Here is a 20,873-nt window from a genome sequence, read left to right as displayed (position 1 = left end):
TCAAGATTGTGTGATTAGCTTTTGCTCTGCCTTTGTGGTCTTGCTAGGGTTGCTGCGTCAATGTCAATGCAGTAGGGCACGGAAGCCAGAGTTGATTAGACATACCTAATGATTTAGTGAACTATGATCGTCATGGTTGCAAAGATCACTGAACTGCAGGAAATAACAAAAGCTAAATCAGGCTTTCTGAATGCTATCGCTAGGCCATGCTCCAAATTAGTGTGGGTTAGGTTCGATAATGTTCTCTTTAATCTATGCTAGTTCATGATTACTCAGATGATACATTTATGGACCAATTATTATACGAGAGTACCTTGTCAGTAGATATGGTCATGTATTTCTGTTAGCTGCATAGTTTATGTTAGGAAATGTACAAGGTTTAAAATCGCGGGCTACAGAATTTAGCGGAAGCTTGGCCAAAACGCTATTTTACCGCTATAGCAGCGCTATTTGGCGCTATAGCGCGCTAATGAGCATCGCGACAGCTATTTCTGGCCGCTATAGCGGCGCTATAGCGTGCTATTTTTTACACTGTTGTATATGAATGTAATATAGTGTCCAACTTGACACAGGAAGTCGAAACAATGATGTAACATTCCACAATGAGTTCTTCTGCTAACTTCTTTTTAAATATAGCATATAGAAACCAGAGAATTTTATGCTCTGGAACAGATAACTGAAGAACAGATAACCAGAGAACATTTGTGGTCTTCTATATTTAGGCTAGATGATGAAAAGTGAAAGAGCGAGAATCTGTACCAATGTGATTTATCTCATATGATTTCATTATATATGCACAGCTCCGCATATTACGGTATATTCTGTTGCCTTTTGCCTTGGTGAATGTTGTAGCAACACATAATTAGGGGCGGTAGCATGCTCTTTAATGTTCAAATTAAATTTCAATTGTTCTTCTGATCATGCAAGTAGATCTAAGCTCTTTTGTTGTTCTTTCCATACCGCTGACAGGTTAATACTATTAGACAGTTCTATGAGAATTTGGTTCCAAGCTACACAGTATATGACATAGATTGTCCGGACTATTCATTTCGCAAGTTCACTGATGATGGGAAATATCTTGTGGCTTTTAGCCGAAACCACCAAGATTTGATTATATACCGCCCCATCTGGTTGACATATTCATGCACTGAAGAATGTGATTCTCATGATCTTCCACCAAAAGCAAAGAAGTTTGATAGCTTCTTTAAGCAGCTCTACTCAATTCCACTTGCATCCAGCAATGAATACATTTGCAAGGACTTTTTCCTGTACATGGAATGCCATCAATTTGGCTTATTCGCAACATCAACCGCACAAAGTAATGATTCAACTGCCGCTGAGGGTGCAATACATGGCGTGCCATCAATTGAGAAAATAACTTTCTATCTTGTGAGGTATAGTTCATGTCTCAGGAGGAATGCAGTTTTGGGGGGTCTAAGTTACAATATATTTTGTAACCATTGTTTTCATCGTTTGGGTGGATTAGGACATCTGTATTTGTGTTACCAGGCTAGAAGATGGCGTCGTACTGGATGAAAAGGCTTTCTGCAATGATTTTATCAATCTGGCACATAGTATTGGTGCTTACTTGTATGAAGACCTGCTTTGTATTGTTTCGCTGAGATATCAAACAATACATATCCTACAGATCCGAGATTCAGGCAACCTTGTTGAGGTACGCAGAATTGGCGCTTTCTGCCGAGAAGATGATGAGCTATTTCTTCACTCACATGTTCAGGTATCTGCAAATGGTGGGACCACAGCTTTGTTGGATTTTACTTTGCATTATGTTTTCTTCTTTTTAGGTAAACACTTGTAAAGTGCACATGTTAAATGGTCTGTACATATTATCACTAATATATCAATTAGGACATGCCTACGGCGTTTTGCATGGTCATCACTCATCAAACATTCCCTAATCTATATGAAAGTATCATTGTAATATTGACCACATTATCATTGTACTTGCTCTGTTTCAAAATTGAGGTTTTAGTTTTGTCCTAAGTCAAACTTATGTAACTTTGACCAAGTTTATTTGAAAAATGTTAAACATTTACAATACCAAATAAATGTACTATCAAGACATATTTAATGAAACTAACTTGATGTTGCAGATGTTGGTGATTTTTTTCATGAACTTGGTCAATGAAGAAGTTTGACTTAGGACAAAGCTAGAACCTCTTACATTTTGGAATGGAGGGAGTAGATTACGAGGTGGTCTGTCTGTTGGTACCTGCCCTAGTCTATACCAAATAGATAGTGATTGCCTGTGAATTTTGTCTGTTGGTAGTATTTTATTGTCTCTTGAGTATTGCAAGAATGTTAAATTAGGATCCTTTATTCATATTAGACGTACATTGAAATAAAAATGATGCTAGAAACATTTTTTCCTTTATGTTAGCAATTCAGAATCATTTGTTATTCGATACATATTAGAAAGGATGCAAAGTATGCTTTAATTTGTAGTAACAATTTGATGGGACAGTAGGTGTGTATACGTTTATGTTGACTTCAAAGCAATGTTCGAAAAAACGTCATTAATCGTATGCCTAGGCGCGCTTAATCGTGAAACGGACCCCAAGCGTTTCGTTTAGGCCATAAACGCCCAATTAAACGCTGGGTGAACAGAGGAACCCATGGATGGTGAACGAAGCAAGAGCAGAGATGAGATTAGGATCGCAAAATGGGTTGTCGGGGGTGTGATTCCATCTATGCTTACTTCATGATGTCCATATTGCTCGATTTCACCCCTCAGCTTGATTTTGCCGCTGGGTCGTACGCCATGGAAGAGGAGCGGACAGAGCAGGGGTGGTGCGCGAGGAGAGTGGATGGAGCAGGGGTGACGCGCAGTGGAGGGAGAGCGGAAGGAGCAGGGGTGATGCGCCGTGGAGGGGAGGCGGGCTGCTGTGCACACCACTGCCGAGGATAAAGCCAGCGCCGGAGAGATTCAGCGTGCAGAGGAAGAGATTGGGGGAGATACGACTGGCGGCGGCTACACGTCTGTGTTGAGTGTCCTCTGTCATGGAGGTGCTAGGGCATATGAGATGCACATGGGCTGTAATTTGGCCCATGTAGGTTAGTTGGCATATTGGCCTTTCATCGTATTATGGGCCGAGATCGGTAAGAAAATAGCCCAAATATTCTTTGTTATTATTTTATTGATATATATATGTAACGTTTAATCACGATTAATCAACATTTAATCTTCCTAGGCGCTAGGCGTGACCTAGCGCCTAGCGTTTTCTTGAACCTTGCTTCAAAGTTAACAGATTAGAAAAAATTACTATAAGTGCCACTGGTCTAAGTACTGGTTTGTCCTATTATGGACTGCAATGTGTGAGAAATGTAGTTGTTGCTAGACGATATGATTGATTGCAGGAAGAAAGCAGATGCCAAGATTTATGTGCAGTCTGTCTAGTTTTGATGGATCATGAGATATAGAATATAGTTGAATAACTTCCACGGAAAAAAAAATGCAATTTTCGGTTCTGACTGGAAAGCTTGTATTCTGTAACACTGTTTGAAATGACTTTCCTTTGAAGAATATAAATATGGCTGCATTATTCAGATGTGCCTTTGTGCTGGAATATTTGATTATTTATTTCCTAGCGTTGAACTCATACATGATAAATTGGATGAGAAAAATTATCTATTGATGGAGAGAATAAATCGGATGAGAAAAATTATCTGTTGATGGAGAGAATAATCACTTGTATTCCTCCAAACCCTAGAAGGGTGGGATATATCGATCCTATACATGGGCCTCTAGATGTGCCTCTATATATGGGCTCACATATACACTAACACCCCCCGCAGTCTGAACTACCGGCGCAGTGGTGTTCAAGACTGGACAAGAAGAGAGTACAAAGGGCAAATACCCCCCCCCCAGCCACAACTAGCCACCTGCTACGTTGAGGCTGGAGCGAAACTCCGAGAAGGTCGAGGAGGGTAGTCCCTTGGTGAAGATGTCAGCAAACTGGGAGGTAGTCGGGACATGGAGTACCCGAACATCGCCGATGGCGACTCTGTCGCGCATGAAGTGCAGATCGATCTCCACATGCTTCGTCCGCTGGTGCTGGACGGGGTTGGGGGAGAGAAACACGGCGCTGACGTTGTCGCAGTAGACGAGCGTGCTCTTGGCGAGCGGGCTGTGGAGCTCCGCCAAGAGCTGTTGTAGCCAGGACGCCTCCGCCACGTCGTTAGCGACAGCTCGGTACTCTGCCTCAGCACTGGAGCGGGAGACGACCGGCTGCCGCTTGGACGACCAAGAGATCAGGTTGCCGCCCAGGAAGACGGCGTAGCCGGAAGTGGAGCAACGAGTGTCCGGACAGCCAGCCCAGTCAGCGTCGGTGTAGACAACCAGCTCAGCAGAGGACGAGCGGTGAAGCACAAGGCCGAGGTCCACAGTGCCACGGACGTAGCGGAGGAGACGCTTCAGCGCAGCAAGGTGTGACTCCCGGGGATCATGCATGTGGAGACAGACTTGCTGAACCGCGTAGGTGAGGTCCGGCCTGGTGAAGGTGAGGTACTACAAAGCGCCGGCCAGACTCCGGTAGGCAGTAGGATCAGCCACCGGATCACCTAGATCAACACAGCTTCGCCTGAGTGTCGACAGGAGTGGGGCAGGGCTTGCAATCAGTCATCCCAGCCCGCTCCAGAATATCAAGTGCGTACTGCCGCTGGTGAAGGAGAAGACTAGACGGGCGAGGCTCAACAGTGACGCCCAAGAAGTGGTGGAGCTGACCAAGATCCTTCATAGCAAACTCTTGCTGCAGAGAGGAGATGACACTGAAGCAACCGCTGACTGGAGGCAGTGAGCACAATGTCATCGACATAGAGTAGCAGATAGGTAGTCTCATCCCCACGGTGGCAGATGAAGAGAGACGTGTCAGACTTGGCCTCGGTGAACCCCAATGTCAGCAAGAACGTGGCGAACCGAGAGTACCAAGCCCGAGGAGCCTGCTTCAGACCATAGAGAGATTTGTTGAGCCGGCAGACCATATCCGGATGAATCGAGTCCACAAATCCCGCTGGCTGAGAGCAGTAGACAGTCTCTGACAAAGTGACGTGAAGAAACGTATTCTTCACGTCCAACTGGTGCACAGGCCAAGAGCGCGAGAGCGCAAGCGAGAGGACCGTGCACACCGTAGCGGGCCTCACGACTAGATTGAAGGTCTCATCATAGTCCACACCAGGTCGCTGAGTGAACCCCTGGAGAACCTAGTGAGCCTTGTAGCGCTCCAGTGTGCCATCAGCTCGACGCTTATGCGTCCAGATCCACTTGCCAGTCACCACATTGCAACCAGACGGACGCGGTACGAGGTCCCACGTCTAGTTGGCAAGAAGAGCCGCGTACTCCTCTTCCATCGCGCGACGCCAGTGAGGATCCGCCAACGCGTCGCGGACAGAGGAGGGTACTGGAGAGACCTGCGGCTCTCCCTCGGTGGCGGAGAGAGTCGCGGCCTGAGACGCCATCCGCCGAGTCACCATGGGATGGATATGCCGAAGGTCCCGATGGATGACTGGCGGGTGGTACACCTCCGGCTCGGCTCGAGAGGGAGCTGGAGGCGGCGGCGGCGGCGACGGCTCCGGTGTAGGCGTCGTAGGAGCCTCCGGAGCTGGAGGCGGCGCCGGTGTCGGCGCCGAACGATGCCGGTACACCTGCACCGGCTGAGCGTACCGCGCAGGTGTCACAGAACAGTCCAAATAATACCAATCAAGTGCAATAATTAACACTTAAACTTAATCCAGAATTACTGCACTCAACCAGTACACTCGGAATGCCTGTTGTAACCAGGATCGATTACACAGGATCTCTCGCCAAAAGACGAGCACAGATGATTACCAGCAACAAAAGTGTTCAAAATCCTTTACAACCAGAGGTTATAACAGAAGTACCAAATTAATTTACAATAAGAGCTTACAAACCAGTTTTACAATTCAAACCTCAGAGTTCAAACGCAGCGGAAAGTAATTTAGAGTTTAAAACCTGATCCCAAAATACAATACGATAGATAGCATCGACGACAAAGTACGAGCTTCACATCTTGCCCACTGATGTGAGGCTTACCTGCCCGAACTTCACGGAGAAGACGGGACCCACTCGACCGACCAACCCGGAGGAAGTGGTTGACCGATCCACGAGGCGCAGACCTCCTCGAAGTCCTCCGGAACGCATCCTGCTAAAATATATTACAACAAGTCTGAGTATTCTAATACTCAGCAAGCCTTACCCGACTATTGGTATATACTTAGCCGACTCCTATACATGCAAGGCTCTTTGGCTCTGTAGTTCTTTTGCTGAAAAGCCGCTATTATTGGGTCCTTACTTTCATTCTTTTAGCACAAGTTTGAGTTGACAGCTACAACTAGGTTTGCCTGAATTTCTAAAGCAAACATGGTCGAGCATATCATCTTATCAAGGAATCATAGCCACATGTCCAACTTCCATTTTTCTGTCTTTCCGATCTTTACTACGATGCGACTCATTGACCAAGGCTCTCATATCCGCGAGTCACGGCGAATCGATCCGATTTAACCTTGCAAGGTAGACCTAACTCACACGCCTAGTGCAACCCCGTCGAGTCACACCGAGCAACTGTTCCCATAATTACCTCGAAATCTGACGCGCGGCCGCAAACACTCGGATGATGAGTCCCACACGTGCGAACACCCGGTGAACCCGTGGACGACTACATCATCCGGCCTCGCACCACGCCAGTGTAGCGGATGGAGAGTCAGATTCCGTCGCAATTAGGTAATTAGCTTACCAGTTTCGACTACCTCCTACTTCCGGCGTGTGTTTAGTACTGTTCAATCCTCAGTCAAAGGGCCAACAACGGCACGGTCCTCAATCGACACAGGCGGAGGCTCGTAACTCCTTTATTCCATAATCATGCCCAACTTTCCTCCACCCGGTCTCAAATTTCATTCTTACAGGACTCTTTCTCAAAATAACCTTCTGAAGTAACAAAAACTTATATCTCGCGGGTGACAGGAAATCACCCGTCTTCTACCGGATCTTAATTAAGCGTAGCAGTTCTATCGATCCAACATACTAGTAAGACACTGGGTAAAAGAGATTATGCATCTATGGTTCCAATCAATTCCTTGAACGTAAATGCACAATACTTTAGATATAACATGGAGTACTTAAAATAAGGGATATGCTCCGGGGCTTGCTTTGCAAGTCAGCTGGGTTAACGACGTCTTCCGGAGCTTGCTCAACGGCCTCCTCGGTTTGCTGCTTTCCTGCTGGTGGCTCCTGAATCGGCTCGGCAATCAGCTCGTAGGCGACTTCGGTGTTAGTGGCTACACGAGTAAAATATGTCATGCATGAGATGCATATAGATGCAAGGCAATGCAATGCAACACTAATACAAAATGAAAGAATAAAACTGATAAACAACAGCCTTCGCTATGGTTCAAGGATAGTTTAGTGCTGAGATGGAATTTTAGTCTTTAATTACTTTTAGCCTGAAGTGTCTCCAACAAGAAAACTGGAGGGTACACTTGATCAAAACAGGCTCAGCTCTAAGGCCGAAAGGATGTGTTCTAGGTTTTAGCTATGGATAAACAAGTGCAAGCAAAACCATCTAGCAAAAGTGACTAAACTAATCATTTCCTAGCTCCATCAGATAGAACATAAAATCAGGAAGCTACTGGAACTGGTTTTGCATTTTTAGGATTTTTCTACGAATTTCTACGAATTTTGGAAGATCAGAACACAAAACTGAAATTGGAATTTAATTGGAACCCGGAACCTCTGGTTTTCCAAACCCAGAACTTCCGGTTTCCAAACCCGGAAGTTCCGGTTTTTGGACAAAAAACAGGGGACAGCCAGGTCAAGGCCATGGCCGGCGCGTGGCGGCACGGCGGTGGCGGCGTTCCCGCCAGTGAGGCTCGAGACGGCGGCAAAGGAAGGGCGGGGAGGGTCCAGCAGGGTTAGGTGGCCTCCGTGCGTGCGGAAGCGGCACAAGAGCTCGGCCTAGAGCGCGGGGCGACGAGCGAGCGGCGGCGCACGACGGCGACGCGCGTTCCCGGCGAGGGTAGCGCATGAACCCGAGGAAAAAGAGGTCGGGGATGTGGATTAGGGTATGGGGAAGCTCATGGCTACCTTTAACCGGCTCGAGGAGGGGTGGAAACGGGACGTCGGCGAGGAGGGGCGGAGCTCTGGTTTTAGGGTTACGATGACCGACAGCGGCGGCCTCGATTCCGGCCAGGGGAGGGCGAAATCGAGCTCGGGATTTGGCTTTGGAGGTGCGGGGTGAGGTGAGGTGGCTCGGGGAGGGCTCAGGCTTGAAGAACGACGGCGAGACGGCCGGCGCGACGAGCGGCGGCGAGCTGCAGCAAGCGGCTGCTCCACTCCGCCTACCGGCTTCGCGCGGGCACGGGAAGGGAGAAGGAGGAGAAGCGAAACGGGGTTTCGCTCGTGACGTGGCTGCGCCGCTTAAGCGGTGAGGACTTCACCGGCGCGGCGACGCGTGGCGTCGCCGGCGGTACAGTCGCCGGTATGGGCGCCGGAGTAAATGAAACAGAGCAAAACCGGTTCAATTTTTGGAACGACCAAAACTAAAATTTTCGAACAACAAGTTGAAATTTGGCCAAAATAGAAGTTGTAGAGGACAAGATAATCTACAACTTTGGTTTTGGGTGGAAGTTGATTCAGAGCTTGGGTTAAGGAGAAAAACATACTCGAACTCAGCTAAGTTGAGAATTACTATGCAAACTCGATTAGCTCTAATGACCTTGATTAACCCTAATTAGCGACTAAACACAAGATTAGCACCATAATTTAATCCTAGGGTGTTACAGTAGGTGCAGGGGAAGGCACCAGCGCCGCGCGTGGCGCAGCGGGAGACACCGGGTCCGCGCGCGGCACGACCGGAGGTCCGGGGACCGCGCGACCGCGGGTACCGGGGCCGCTCTCGGCGCAGCAGGGATCACCGGAAGCGGTGCCGGTGCGCCGGAGAAACCTGCAGGGAAAGGACAAACATGTAACGGTGGCTGAACCACTGGTCAGTCGGAAACAGAGACTCCAGCGCGGGGTCAGGAGGATTGGAGGAGGTGGAGTAGGGGAAATCCGACTCGTCAAAGACGACGTGTCGGGAGATTAGGACGCGACGAGAGGTGAGGTCAAAGCATCGGTACCCCTTGTAGTCAGGGGAGTAACCGAGGAACACACAACGAGTCGAGCGGGGTGCCAGCTTGTGAGAAGCGGTGGCGGAGGTGTTAGGGTAACACGCACACCCGAAGACCCGAAGGTGGTCGTAGCGAGGAGGGGTATCGAAGAGAGCGTGATGTGGAGTGGGAGCAGGAGAAGCAGTGGACGGAAGGCGGTTGAGCAGGTAGGTGGCGGTGTGGAGGCTCTCAGCCCAGAAGCGTGGGGGCAAAGAGGCCTGGATCAGAAGGGTGCGCACGACGTCGTTCGTCGTGCGAATCATCCGCTCAGCCTTGCTGTTCTGAGGAGAGGTATACGGACAAGACATACGCAGCTGAACACTCCGAGAGAGGAAGAAGGAACGGGAGGTGGAGTTATCGAACTCCCGCCCGTTGTCACACTGAACGGCCTTAACGGTGAGGCCGAACTGAGTGGACACTCAGGCAAAGAAGTGGAGGAGAGTGGGGAAGGTCTCAGACTTGGCGCGCAAAGGGAAAGTCCAAGAGTAATGAGAAAAATCATCAACAATGACCAGATAATATTTATAGCCAGACATGCTGAGTACAGAAGATGTCCACAGGTCACAGTGAATAAGATCAAAAACATGCGCAACATGCGAAGAAGAAGAAGAAAACGGAAGTCTAACATGACGACCTAACTGGCACGCATGACAGAGGTGCTCAGCAGGAGCCCTAGTACATGGAACATCGGTACTACGACTGAGCTGAGCCAAAACGTCGCGGCTGGGGTGACCAAGCCGGCAGTGCCAGGTGGTGGAAGAAGGCGTCACGGCAAAAGCAGTAGACGAAGAAGAAGTCGAAGACGGAGCAGCGGAAACAGGAAGCCGGAGAGTGTAAAGGGGCCCCGGGCTGTCACATCGGAAGAGCGGAAGCCGGGAAGCCGAATCCTTCACAGTAAGACCAGAAGAGTCAAATTCGATAGAACAGAAGTTGTCAGCAGTAAACTGGCGAATGGAAAGAAGGTTGTGAACCATTTGAGGAGCAACAAGAACATTAGTAAGACGAGGAGCAGAACCCACGGCGGTGACAGAAAGTCAAGACCCATCACCAACCATGATAGAAGAAGGACAAGAGGGGTGTGGGGGTCGGACAGAAGAGAGGATACCGGCATCAGGAGTGGTGTGGAAGGAGGCACCCGAGTCGGCGATCCACTCGGTGCTGAAGTACTGCGCCAGAGCGGCCTGGTCCCACCCCCCAGGCCAGGTCGGCTGCTAGCTGGGCTGAGCGGGCGGGGTCCAGTACGGCGCGGAGAGGGGAGCAGCACCGGTGAACATAGCCGCTGGTTGGAGCTGGGGACGAGGCCCCCCTCCCGGACCCTGGAACGGCCACATCGAGATGCGCCCTGACCATGGGTTGCTGAAGGATGGCCAGGACGTACCTTCAGGGGCAGGGGCAGAAGCGGGAGTCGGAGCCGGAGGAGTCGGCGCGCCCCGACGGCCCCCTCTGGTACCGGTACCACCAGAAGCAGGGCCACCAGTGCCACCACCACCACCACGTCTCCCCCGCCGACGACGTCCACGGCCCCCCCCACCTCCGGTCTGCCCGGCGGGAGCAGCACCAAGGAGAGGTGGCAGGGGTGTAGGAGGAAGCCGGTGGAGCTGCGACGAGCGCGGTGGAGGTGGACGAGGGCGATCCGGGCGCGAGACCCCTAGTTATCTCCTCGAGGGCGAGGTCATCTCGGACCTGCAGGAAGGAGGGAATGGCCTCTGGCGGGCGATCCAGCTCTTCAGGTGGTCATAGGTGCTACTCAGGCCTCGCAGGACATTGAGCATCAAGACTCGATCGGACACCGGATCCCCGAGGTCGTGAAGAGCATCGGCCATGCCCTTCATCCGCCCGCAGTACTCACCAACGGAGAGGTCCCCCTGCACGAAGGTGCGGAAGGTGGCGTCGAGCTGGAGGGCGCGGTACTCGGCGTTGCCGAGGAACTGCCCCTCGAGCGCCACCCAGGCCTGCCGCGCGGTGCCTCCGTGGGTCTTGACGAGGTCCTGAAGATCTAGGGAGATGGTCTTGAAGATCCAGGACATGGCGACGCTGTCGAGGCGCAGTCACGCTACGTCCTGCGCCTCATCGGCGTGTCGAGGAGGACGTGGTCGTCGAGGGCGTATCGGCGGAGGGCGAGCAGGACCTGGTCCCGCCAGCGTCCGTAGGAGGACGTCGGGTAGAGGAGGGCGGTGACTAGGGCCCTGATTTTCCTTTACGCCAGCGGCCTGGAGGTGGAGCTGGGCGACCATGGGGTCGGTCGGGTCGTATCGGACTTCAGATCCAGCGGGCGGGGCCTAGTGGGAGGAAGAGGCGCCGGGCTAGGGGACGACGGGCCGGTCGGAGGAGACGCAGAGGAAGTGCTCCGCCTCGGCGACCCGGAGAGCGGAGGCTTCGGCCGCGGCGTGCTCGCGCTCCCAGGCGAGGGCAGCCACGCGGACCCGTTCCTGGGCCGCCGAAGCCTCCGACTTGGCGGCGAGGAGGGCGTCGGCCTGGTGCCCGCGGAGGGCGGCGGCGGAGAGCGGCGCATCTGCCGGCGACATCCCGAGCTCAGTCCACGCGGGATCGGGCGCGGCATATGCGGCGGGCTGCTTGCCCGCGGCGACGGCGGCGCGGTGGGCTGCAGCTGCTGCGGGATCGGCGGCCGGCGGCATCCGTGGCAGCCGCAGGGCGGCGAGATCGGCGGCCGCACCCCCTGGAGCAGCGCCCGCGGCCTGCAGCAGCTGCGCTGCGGCCTGCAGGACCGCCGGATCGGTTGGATCGGCGCCCGTGGCGGCGGCGGCGGCCTGCACGGGCGGCTCCACGACGGGCGGCGGGTGCACGAGCGCGGTCTCCGCGGCGGCAGCACCCGCCCCGGCGTCCGGCGCAGGCGCGATGGCGGTCAGCGCGACGGCCGGGGCGCGCCAGGCTTGAGGAGGCCAGGCGGCGGCGCCAGCAGGGAAGATGTCCGGAGCAGAGGAAGAAGAGGGCGCATGGGCGGCAGCCGGAGCAGAGGAGGAAGAGGAACCCGCGCCAGCTGCTGCAGCGGCGGCCCAGGCAGAATAGGCGTGCGGCGCTGGGAGCAGCGCCGGCAGCAGAGGAAGATGTGGGTAGGGAAGGACGAGGTGGGGGTGGGGGGGGGGGCGCCGGCGGCCGGCCATGGCTGCGGCGGCGGCTGGGAGGGAAGGGAGGAGAGGAACCCTAACCCTAGGCTATTGATACCATGATTGAGAGAATAATCACTTGTATTCCTCCAAATCCTAGAAGGGTGGGATATATAGATCCTATACATGGGCCTTTAGATGGGCCTCTATATATGGGCTCACATATACACCAACATCTATGACCTTTATAATGAATTTGATTCATGCAGAGTGGTTATGGGGGTTCTTTTCTTCCTGGCATCAAGCAACGGTTGTTGTCGTATATTTTTCGCAAGACATGGAACGAAGTTCCAGATCAGACTTTGGTTAGCTACTTCACCTCATTTGAATAACTTTCCAGCAGTTTTTGTACATATACTCTTGGATTGATCTCATCATTTTAAACTGTTAAGGAAAGCTACATCTTATTTAATTTAACCCATATTTGTTATTTGCAAAGGTGACTACTTCATCTATCTTTGTTGTCATAGTTATTGTTGTTTCCTTTGGAATGTTGCGATGATAACATTCTTATTGCTAATTTACTTCCTCCATTTGTGACATTACTGCCTTTGTAACATGTTTTGTTAATGTGAAAATATTCTCTTTTTGTTTGAACTTTGAAGTATTGAATTTGTTTGCAGAAGGTCCAGCATCTCAAGAAGTTCTATTTTCACTTCCAAGACTATGTTGATCTTATCATATGGAAGGTACTACCAGTGGCATACTCTTTTCTGTTTTCTGTTTTCTATTTTCACATTCACATTGTTTTCTTATCATATGGAAGGTACTTCCCTTTTTCTGCTTGGCCAAAAAGTTTTTTAATTGTTTACTGGCACTTACTGATGTTCTTTTTTAGCTAGCGAGCTAGCTCTCAGCAATAGCATGTGCTTGATGTCAGGGCCTGTGTCGTTAGCTTAACAGACTATTTTCTCTTAACAAATTATTTGCCAAAGGTGCTTACAGCATGATAGTTTGATCAGGTACAGTTTTTGGATCGCCATCACCTATTTATCAAGTTCGGTAGTGTGGATGGAGGGGTAAGTCTTCTTTTCTGTCATCCTGCCAGTAGACGTTGCATACCTTAATGTCTTCTAACTGTAACTGCAAACACTTTTTGGATATCCCCAGGTTTCTCGAAGCACCGATCAAAACTTAGCATTCTTTGCCGTGTATAACATGGAGACAACTGATATCGTTTCGCTTTACCAGGTATTTATGACCATGGAAACAGATTTACACATTGCACCATATCTTCTTATTGTGCTGAGTTTATTTTATATATTGTCAACAGAATTCATCGGAGGAGCTCTATTCCTTGTTTGAACAATTTTATGACCATTTTCATGCCAATCCACAAGATTCATCGCATGGAAAATTTATCTCGTCGCACTCCAATGATATTCATGCTTTTGATCAACTTTGCACAATAAAAAATAAAGCAAGCAGCTCCTCACAGGTAATATTGATAGATCAAGTGTGGTCCAAATTTCAAAGACCATTTAGCTTTTGGTTCGACAAGATATGACGTGATCTTCCATTGGTGTTACCTCATATTTCAAACTCGTGCAAACATGTACACTGAACAAAAATACTAAACTATGTTGATATATTATACAGCAACACTTGATCTCCAGTGTATCTGTTTATGTTTTTAAATGCAGCATATGATATTTAACAACACATTTCATTATAACAATTTTATTGATGAAGTATGGCTTTCCTTAATTGTTAATTGAATGCAAATATCTCTGGTCTCATCAACTGAAGGGTCCATTAACCTTGCACTTAATATGTTAAGGACATGCTTGTTGTATTATACCAGACAAAACAGTTGAATCTTGTTTTTCAGATTTGAGTGTGCCTTCCAGTATATATGAAACCTAGCCTGTCGTGTTTCCTTGTTAATACTAAAACATATCCCATCTTTCTGCAGAAAAGTAGAGAAATGAACTATTAGTTTATGCACATTTTTTTTACTACTTTGATGAGTGCTAAACTTTGCGGCTGTTAGAAAGACTCGGTAATTCAGGTCCTTGAGCTTAGTTGCTGGGATCGGCCTATGCCCTGCCTTTGGCTTTACCATGGTGCCTAGCTGAGCTTTATCCTTGCCCACCACACCTCTGCCATTTTGCTTGGCCTAAATATACCCTCAACTCCACTGCTGTATGGGCATGTACTCATCTGGCCTTGGACTGCCATCATGACTCATATCTCATAGCTTTCAGCTAGATTGAGAACTGCCTATGCTGTGAGAGGTGGCCTTGCGTGATGGCAAGAAAGAGGGTGATGGGTGTGGGGTCACCTACCACCTTGTTCATTGGTAGTGACAGGGAAATTTTAGATGATGAGTGAAGGCGAAAACGAGGAAGGAAAGCAAGTCTTGACGGAGGGAGAAATTTGTTGGGTTATGAACGAAATGCATTAAAAAAATATTGTTTGATCGGTGGTTTTATTTATTTATTTTATTACCTGTTTTGTTATTTGAGTTTATTTATATATGTGTTTCTGTTAGCTGTTTGTTTAGGAGGTTCAAGATGTAGGGGTGAGGTAAAGGATCCACTGCCACTGTCACCACTCAAAAAAACATAACTCGAAAGTAGTAATTGTAATATATATTTTGATTGTTACTCCATTGGTGCTTATGGGCAATTAAGTTTTTTATTTCTCTTTCTTATTGTTTGTTCAGTGTTGAAGTATAAGTGAATTGCTCGCCTCTCCCCATCAGCTTAAGTTTTTGAGTTGAATTGGTTGGTGCATGCAACTCAATATGGTATCAGGGCTAGAGGTTTTGAGTTCGAATCTTAACTGGCGCAATTAAATGAAATAGTTGCTACTGACTCCTATTTTCCACATTTGAGGCCTGGCAGAGCCTGCACATGAGGGGGAGTGTTGATGCATAAGTTAGTTCCCCACCTCTCCCCATCAGCTTAAGCTTTTGGGTTGATTTGTTGGTGCATACAACTCAATATTCAGGCACTTAATCTCTTAATAGATGTTTTTTCTGATTAGTTAACTTGTTCTTTTTGAAGTTATTATGCAGAAGCTTCTAGTAAATGACTAAACACTTCTTTTTTTGTGTTTGGCAGTTTGTGAAAAAGATGATGGCATCGTTGCCTTACACATGCCAATCACAGAGTCCTTCACCATACTTTGATCTATCCCTTTTTAGGTATGATGAGAAGGTATGCTCGGTGACTCGTTTGAAATATACACTATGCAATGTATATAATGTCTTGTATACCCTGAGTATATGGCTGTGTATATGTAGGTGTTTCCCTGAAATTTAGTAGCCATAATCCTACAAAATGCTAGCCATGAGAAAAATTACCTTGCTAATTCTATTTATATATTTATGCAGTATCACATGTATTAATAAATGCTGTACATGGGGTTACTTGGTAGGCATGCTAGCAACGAGCATTAGAAATTTCACAGTTTCCACCATTTTGTTGTTCTATGTAGTTCCATGTGCCCCGTAATCATCTTGGCTTCCATATAAGTTAAAAGTGTATGATATATTGATACGATTATTTTTCCTTCTCTGCTGACTTGTGGTAATTTTCCTCCCCTTTTTCCCTTCCAGCTGATTTCAGCAATTGATCGGCATCGGCATTGCACGGAGCATCCAATAAAATTTATATCAGTGAGGTCACCAAATGTTGTCAAATTTAAGATCAAGCCAGGTACTGGTCAATTGGTGTGGTCATCTGCTAAGATTTTAGAGCTAGCTTATGTGGCAACATATCAACATTGCCTGTATCAAGTGCAATTACAGTTAAGCCAACACAACAGCAGTGCAATCATGAATCGTGTACCTATACCGAGCTGTAGATTACCTTACCTCTGACAAGAGAAACGTACCATTTGTTCAAAAAAGAAAAAGAAACATACCACCATTTTTAGGGTACCACAAGAAAGAAAATATTACTTATTTCTGCAAGTGGCAAAAACATGAGTTTTCCTAGTATTTATTTTTTTACTTCACATTATCATATCCTTTTCTTTTACTCTGTAGGTTCGGATTCTGGTGCTGCTGACAGCAGAGCGAAAAGAATCTCATCCTTCTTGTTTCACCCATTTTTCCCACTTGCACTTTCAATTCAGCAGACTTATATGCAGCCAACTGTTGTCAATATCCATTTCAGGAGATAGAAAAAGCATAGGTGTGTACCATCAGTGTGCATGCAGCACTGCTTGCTGCAAAATTTTGGCCATCTGTAGGGATGTTTAGCTGACAGATGTTATAATGGTGGTTGGGTAACAAGAGATCTGTTATTGGAAACTGAGAATGACTAGTTTGGTTTCCCTTCCAAACAAGTACAAAATGTATAGAGACTCGTCATTCATCTTGGTCAATGTGGCTTCACAATGTTGACCTTGTTATGCTGTCAGTTTGCCAAGAGCTCAGAGCGTCAATGTGCTTGCTGCTGGATATAAGGGCATGTATGGTTGTATGGCTTAAGAGGCTGGTTACATAAAATTGTTCTTGGGCAAGTTGAAGTTTGCAAGAGAGCTGGATATCAAATGCTTAAGATGGGGGTGACCTAAGTTGTGATATTGTTTTGGGTTGTCCAAGTATGCTGAGGTAATTCTCATTGAGCCATTGTGTCGTGCCAACATAATATCTACAATTATCTCCATTTGATACGGACCCCATGATCAATTCAAGTAGGAAAAGAATGCATGTTGCCCTTTTCTATTACTTAATGCAAGTTATTTTGATCTGGTTATAGCAAAACTCTCAATGGATTAGTGATTGCGTCGAGCCATGCAAAGAAAGGATGCATTGGCCATTGGGATCCAGCTGTGGCGTGGGAATTGGATTCAAGACAAGCGGTCATGGAAATTGGATTATTGCTTGCGTAGATGGTTGCTTAATATTGGACCGTTCACCATTGTTCTTCGAGTTTTATTTGTGAACTAGGCTACAGGCCTTTTTGCGGAAACAAAACAAATCAAGCCCCGTCATTAGCTCGTGCATGTTCCGGTTGTGTGTATGTTTTGAAAGGTATGTGCGGGTAGAAGAGGTGTGTATGTTAAAATTTTTGGTGTAAAAAAACAAGTCTTTTGGGTGGAAATATTTTTCTTCTATCAAAAAATGGGATTCAACCCCCTTTAGTCAAACCTTTTGGTTTGACATGTGGGATCTCCGTGAGGAGTAAGGTGGATCTAATTTTAGTGAGAAAAGATTTCAATTGTTTCAATTTTTATATATTTGTAAATAACTAAAAGATCTCCCAAAAACTAAAATGTTACTTGCCTTGGGTTTTACACTAAATTTTTATTCAAGTTACTTTTCTCTTTTATTAAGGGCTCGTTTGTTTTTTTCAGTTTAAGTTATAAGTCCCGTCACATCACATGTTTACGCACCAATCAGGAGTATTAAATATAGATTTATTATAAAATTAATTTTATAAGTCGTGACTTTATCACGAGACGAATCTATTAAACTTAATTATTCCATAATTTGACCATAACATCCATTAATCGTGCATTAATTATATTTAATAGATTTATTTAGAACTCTAATGATAACTTATGCAATTAATTTTATATTAAGTTGGCATCTGAATATTCGAATTGACATTAGGGGGTGTCAAACAAAGGCAGTTTATAAAATCAACTTCAGAACCTCTGTGCTAGAAACTCACAAATCTAATAAAGTCTTTGACCGTATGATTAGAGGATGGTACTGTAGCATCACTGTACGAAATCCTCGATCAACTACTATCATTAGATTCGTCGCGAAAAGTTATATCCATCTCTGAAAATTTTTTGCAAGTAGACTTCATTTAGTATTTCATGCATGTGAATTTTTTTTTGGAAAACATGCATTCTAGGATTGTAGCGTGAACCAAACAGGCCGATATATAGTAGTAAGTTACATATTGTACAAATGGGTCAATAATCAACTAAAGTTTTTTTTTGTTTGGTAATTTACCTGTATTAATATTAATATGATAGGCTAGATGGACAGATGTGGACAGATGTCCAGTCAACTTTGCATAGAAGACCCTAAAAAATAGAAATTACAATCTGCTCCTTTGGATCCTCCATGCTTGCCGTGGCTACTGCCGGACGCCAAACTCCATCGTCGGCAAGACCAACACCAGAGCAAGGGGTCACGGCAGGATACACACCGAAGCCAGGTATATGGTTACGGTGGTGGCGGGGTGGTGCAGATTGGAGGTTGTTGGCATTGTGGTTGTGTGGAGGTTGAATCTGCTTTTCTTCCTAGTTAGCTTCGAGCCACCGGGTGGATCCATGACCAGAGAGGCACGGGATGTAGCCCCGGCCGATGTGGCTCCATATGGTGTTTCAGTTCACATCCTCCAGGATGGGATGTTTCTGCTGCTCGTTTCAAAGCGTGTGTGCAATGGTGTTTGCACCTGTGCTAGATTGAACAAATTGAAACATGATTAATTCGTTACCATCATGTCATTCAATGCCAAAGGATCCACCTGCAGTCAGCTTATCTGCTAACCCATTAGCATATGAAATCAGGATGGAATTCCCCCATGAATTCAAGATTCAGGGGCCTAGCAGATCAAACTGACATACTAATACATGCCAAAAATTGTTGCATTACCAATTTACAAGATGTACTACAGGCAATAAGGTATACAAAACAAATAGCTGGAGTTATAGAAGCTAACAGGAATAGCTGGAGTTATAGAAGCTAACAGGAATGTGCAATCAAGATCAGAAGTAAAATGGAAACAAACACAAAATCACCCGGCGTACCTTCGATCTGCTTGGTGTCCTGCACCGTGACAACAGCGATGCCAGAGCAGGCGAGCAGCACCTGATTCTGAAGAAACAAATCGAAGGGGATCAAAATCCTAAGGAAATCCACTATCATAAGCATTTTGATTAATGTTCCCTAGGCATTTTAATGCTATCAGTCAAGCATTTCATAAGATTTTGCCAAGTCGGAGGCCATGGATAGCTAAACCCTTTTTGCTCATCTCATAAATAGTGGTACACTGTTAAATAACCTAACCTTGAGGCTCCTTGCTTGCCGAGGCCGGGGCATTGACGTCCATGGACTCTAAGGAGGAGACCAGCTTCAGCGAGGCCTCAAGATCGATGGGCAAAAAGTTGCTTAATGAATTGTACTATTATGCCTAGGTAGAACAATATTATTGCCAACTGGGAGAATCCTAAGATACTTAATAAAATTGCTTAATAAATTGTACCGTTATACCTAGACAGAATAACATGTTGCTTACCACTGTCAATGAAATGCGTCACCATCCTGTGCGACCGCCGGCTGCTCCGCGCCGCCGTCCCACATCGCCCTTAGCCCTTCGCACTGCCATCTCGCGCTGCATCCCGGGCACCGTAGTGGCCCCAGATGTGCCGCGTGCAGCAGGGGAGGGGAGGGCCCGCGCCACCCGCAGCCCCATTGGACTGCGCCACCACATCTGCCTGCGCGGGCTTGCGCCGGAGCTGGAAAGAGGTGGGGCCACGCCGGGCCGCCACAGAGGGAGGAGCGGGGAGATGTGGGGCCGCGTCTCTGCATCTCCGTGCGCGAGCTTGAGCTCTGTGTTGCGCGGCGCTAACACAGTGGGAGGAGGCGGTGGAGGAGGGGAGCAGACTGCGACGTGGTGTATGGGAGGAGGAAAGAGGCTATGACGGTAATGGATCGAGGAGGCAGCGACGACAAGGGAGGTGGCAAGGCGGGGTGGTGGGGGGAGGAGGATGGATCCGACCGTTCGCGGGGATGGGGTGAGCAGCGCCACAGCTGTGCGATTGGCCGAGCGTACGAGTGGCCTCTAACAAAGTCATTAGAACAACTCCAACAATAACCTCTATTTAAAACTCTTAAATTGTCAAGTAGGGACTCATCTTATTTTCAGAGACCTTTAATTTTACACTCAACTCGAGCAGTAGCCCCTACTTCTCACCTCCTACTTCTCAATGACATATAAGACCCACATGTCATTGTCTTATCTTTTACTTTTCTCTTATTTTTTTTAATTCTTGCACACTTCTCTCTCCCGCACTGCTCACTCGTCAGTCTTCACTGCTAAAATGCTGTGCACAGTGGTGTGCTCGGCACCACGCGGCTCCTCCGCAGGCAAAGCTTCCAGGCTCGGACGGGATGCCCTTTCACCGCCTAGCTTTGGCTAGCACAGGCCGCTACCAGCCTGGTTGCGCCATGCGCCCCGGGGAAGGGGAGGTCGGGATTGATGGGAGGGGCTGGACAGCACGCCTCCATGCCTGCCGCAGTAAAAGCTCGAGCGCCGGGGCGGCGGAGGAAAGCGGTGCGGCAAATCAAGCTTGGCGCGCAGCGAATCAAGATCGGGGAACGATGAATCGAGCTTGGGGCTTGCCTGCCTGCAAGCTTGGGGACAGAGTGTATCAAGCTCGAAATGGATCCAGGAGGAACCAAGAACCGCAGGATGACCCGCGCGGCGATGTGGACGAGAGCAGGGGCAGCGCTGCCGTCCCGGCCCGCGGCAGCGGCATGGAGGAGCGAGGGCGTCGCTGCCGGCCTGGCCCGCGGCGGTGGCGCGGTGGTGCTGGGGCGGCACTGATGGCCCCGATTGCGGCCATGGCGCAAGGAGCCGGGGTGGCGGT

General features: G+C 48.1%; 1 protein-coding gene and 1 long non-coding RNA gene across 2 annotated transcripts; one reads left to right on the top strand and one right to left on the bottom strand.

The window, feature by feature from the left end:
* Nucleotides 1-948: 948 nt before the first annotated feature.
* Nucleotides 949-17,017, top strand: LOC120706979 (light-mediated development protein DET1-like). Its single transcript, XM_039991732.1, has 10 exons — nt 949-1,394; nt 1,510-1,738; nt 12,515-12,610; nt 12,929-12,994; nt 13,268-13,324; nt 13,416-13,496; nt 13,579-13,743; nt 15,374-15,469; nt 15,871-15,970; nt 16,303-17,017. The coding sequence occupies exons 1-10, from the start codon at nt 1,273-1,275 to the stop codon at nt 16,437-16,439; spliced, it is 1,149 nt and encodes a 382-aa protein (XP_039847666.1). The 5' UTR covers nt 949-1,272; the 3' UTR covers nt 16,440-17,017.
* Nucleotides 17,018-18,139: 1,122 nt separating this feature from the next.
* On the bottom strand, nt 18,140-20,057 carry LOC120706978. The gene is made up of 2 exons (XR_005688616.1): nt 19,291-20,057; nt 18,140-19,098 (listed from the first exon to the last, which is right to left on the bottom strand). It is a non-coding gene; the product is annotated as an uncharacterized LOC120706978 (long non-coding RNA).
* Between the last annotated feature and the right edge of the window lie 816 nt (nt 20,058-20,873).

This window comes from Panicum virgatum, chromosome 5K (genome assembly GCF_016808335.1).
Source record: "Panicum virgatum strain AP13 chromosome 5K, P.virgatum_v5, whole genome shotgun sequence".
Classification (NCBI taxonomy): Eukaryota; Viridiplantae; Streptophyta; class Magnoliopsida; order Poales; family Poaceae; genus Panicum; species Panicum virgatum.
The sequence above is the reverse complement of the archived record's forward strand: the minus strand, read 5'-3'. Positions and strand labels throughout refer to the sequence as shown.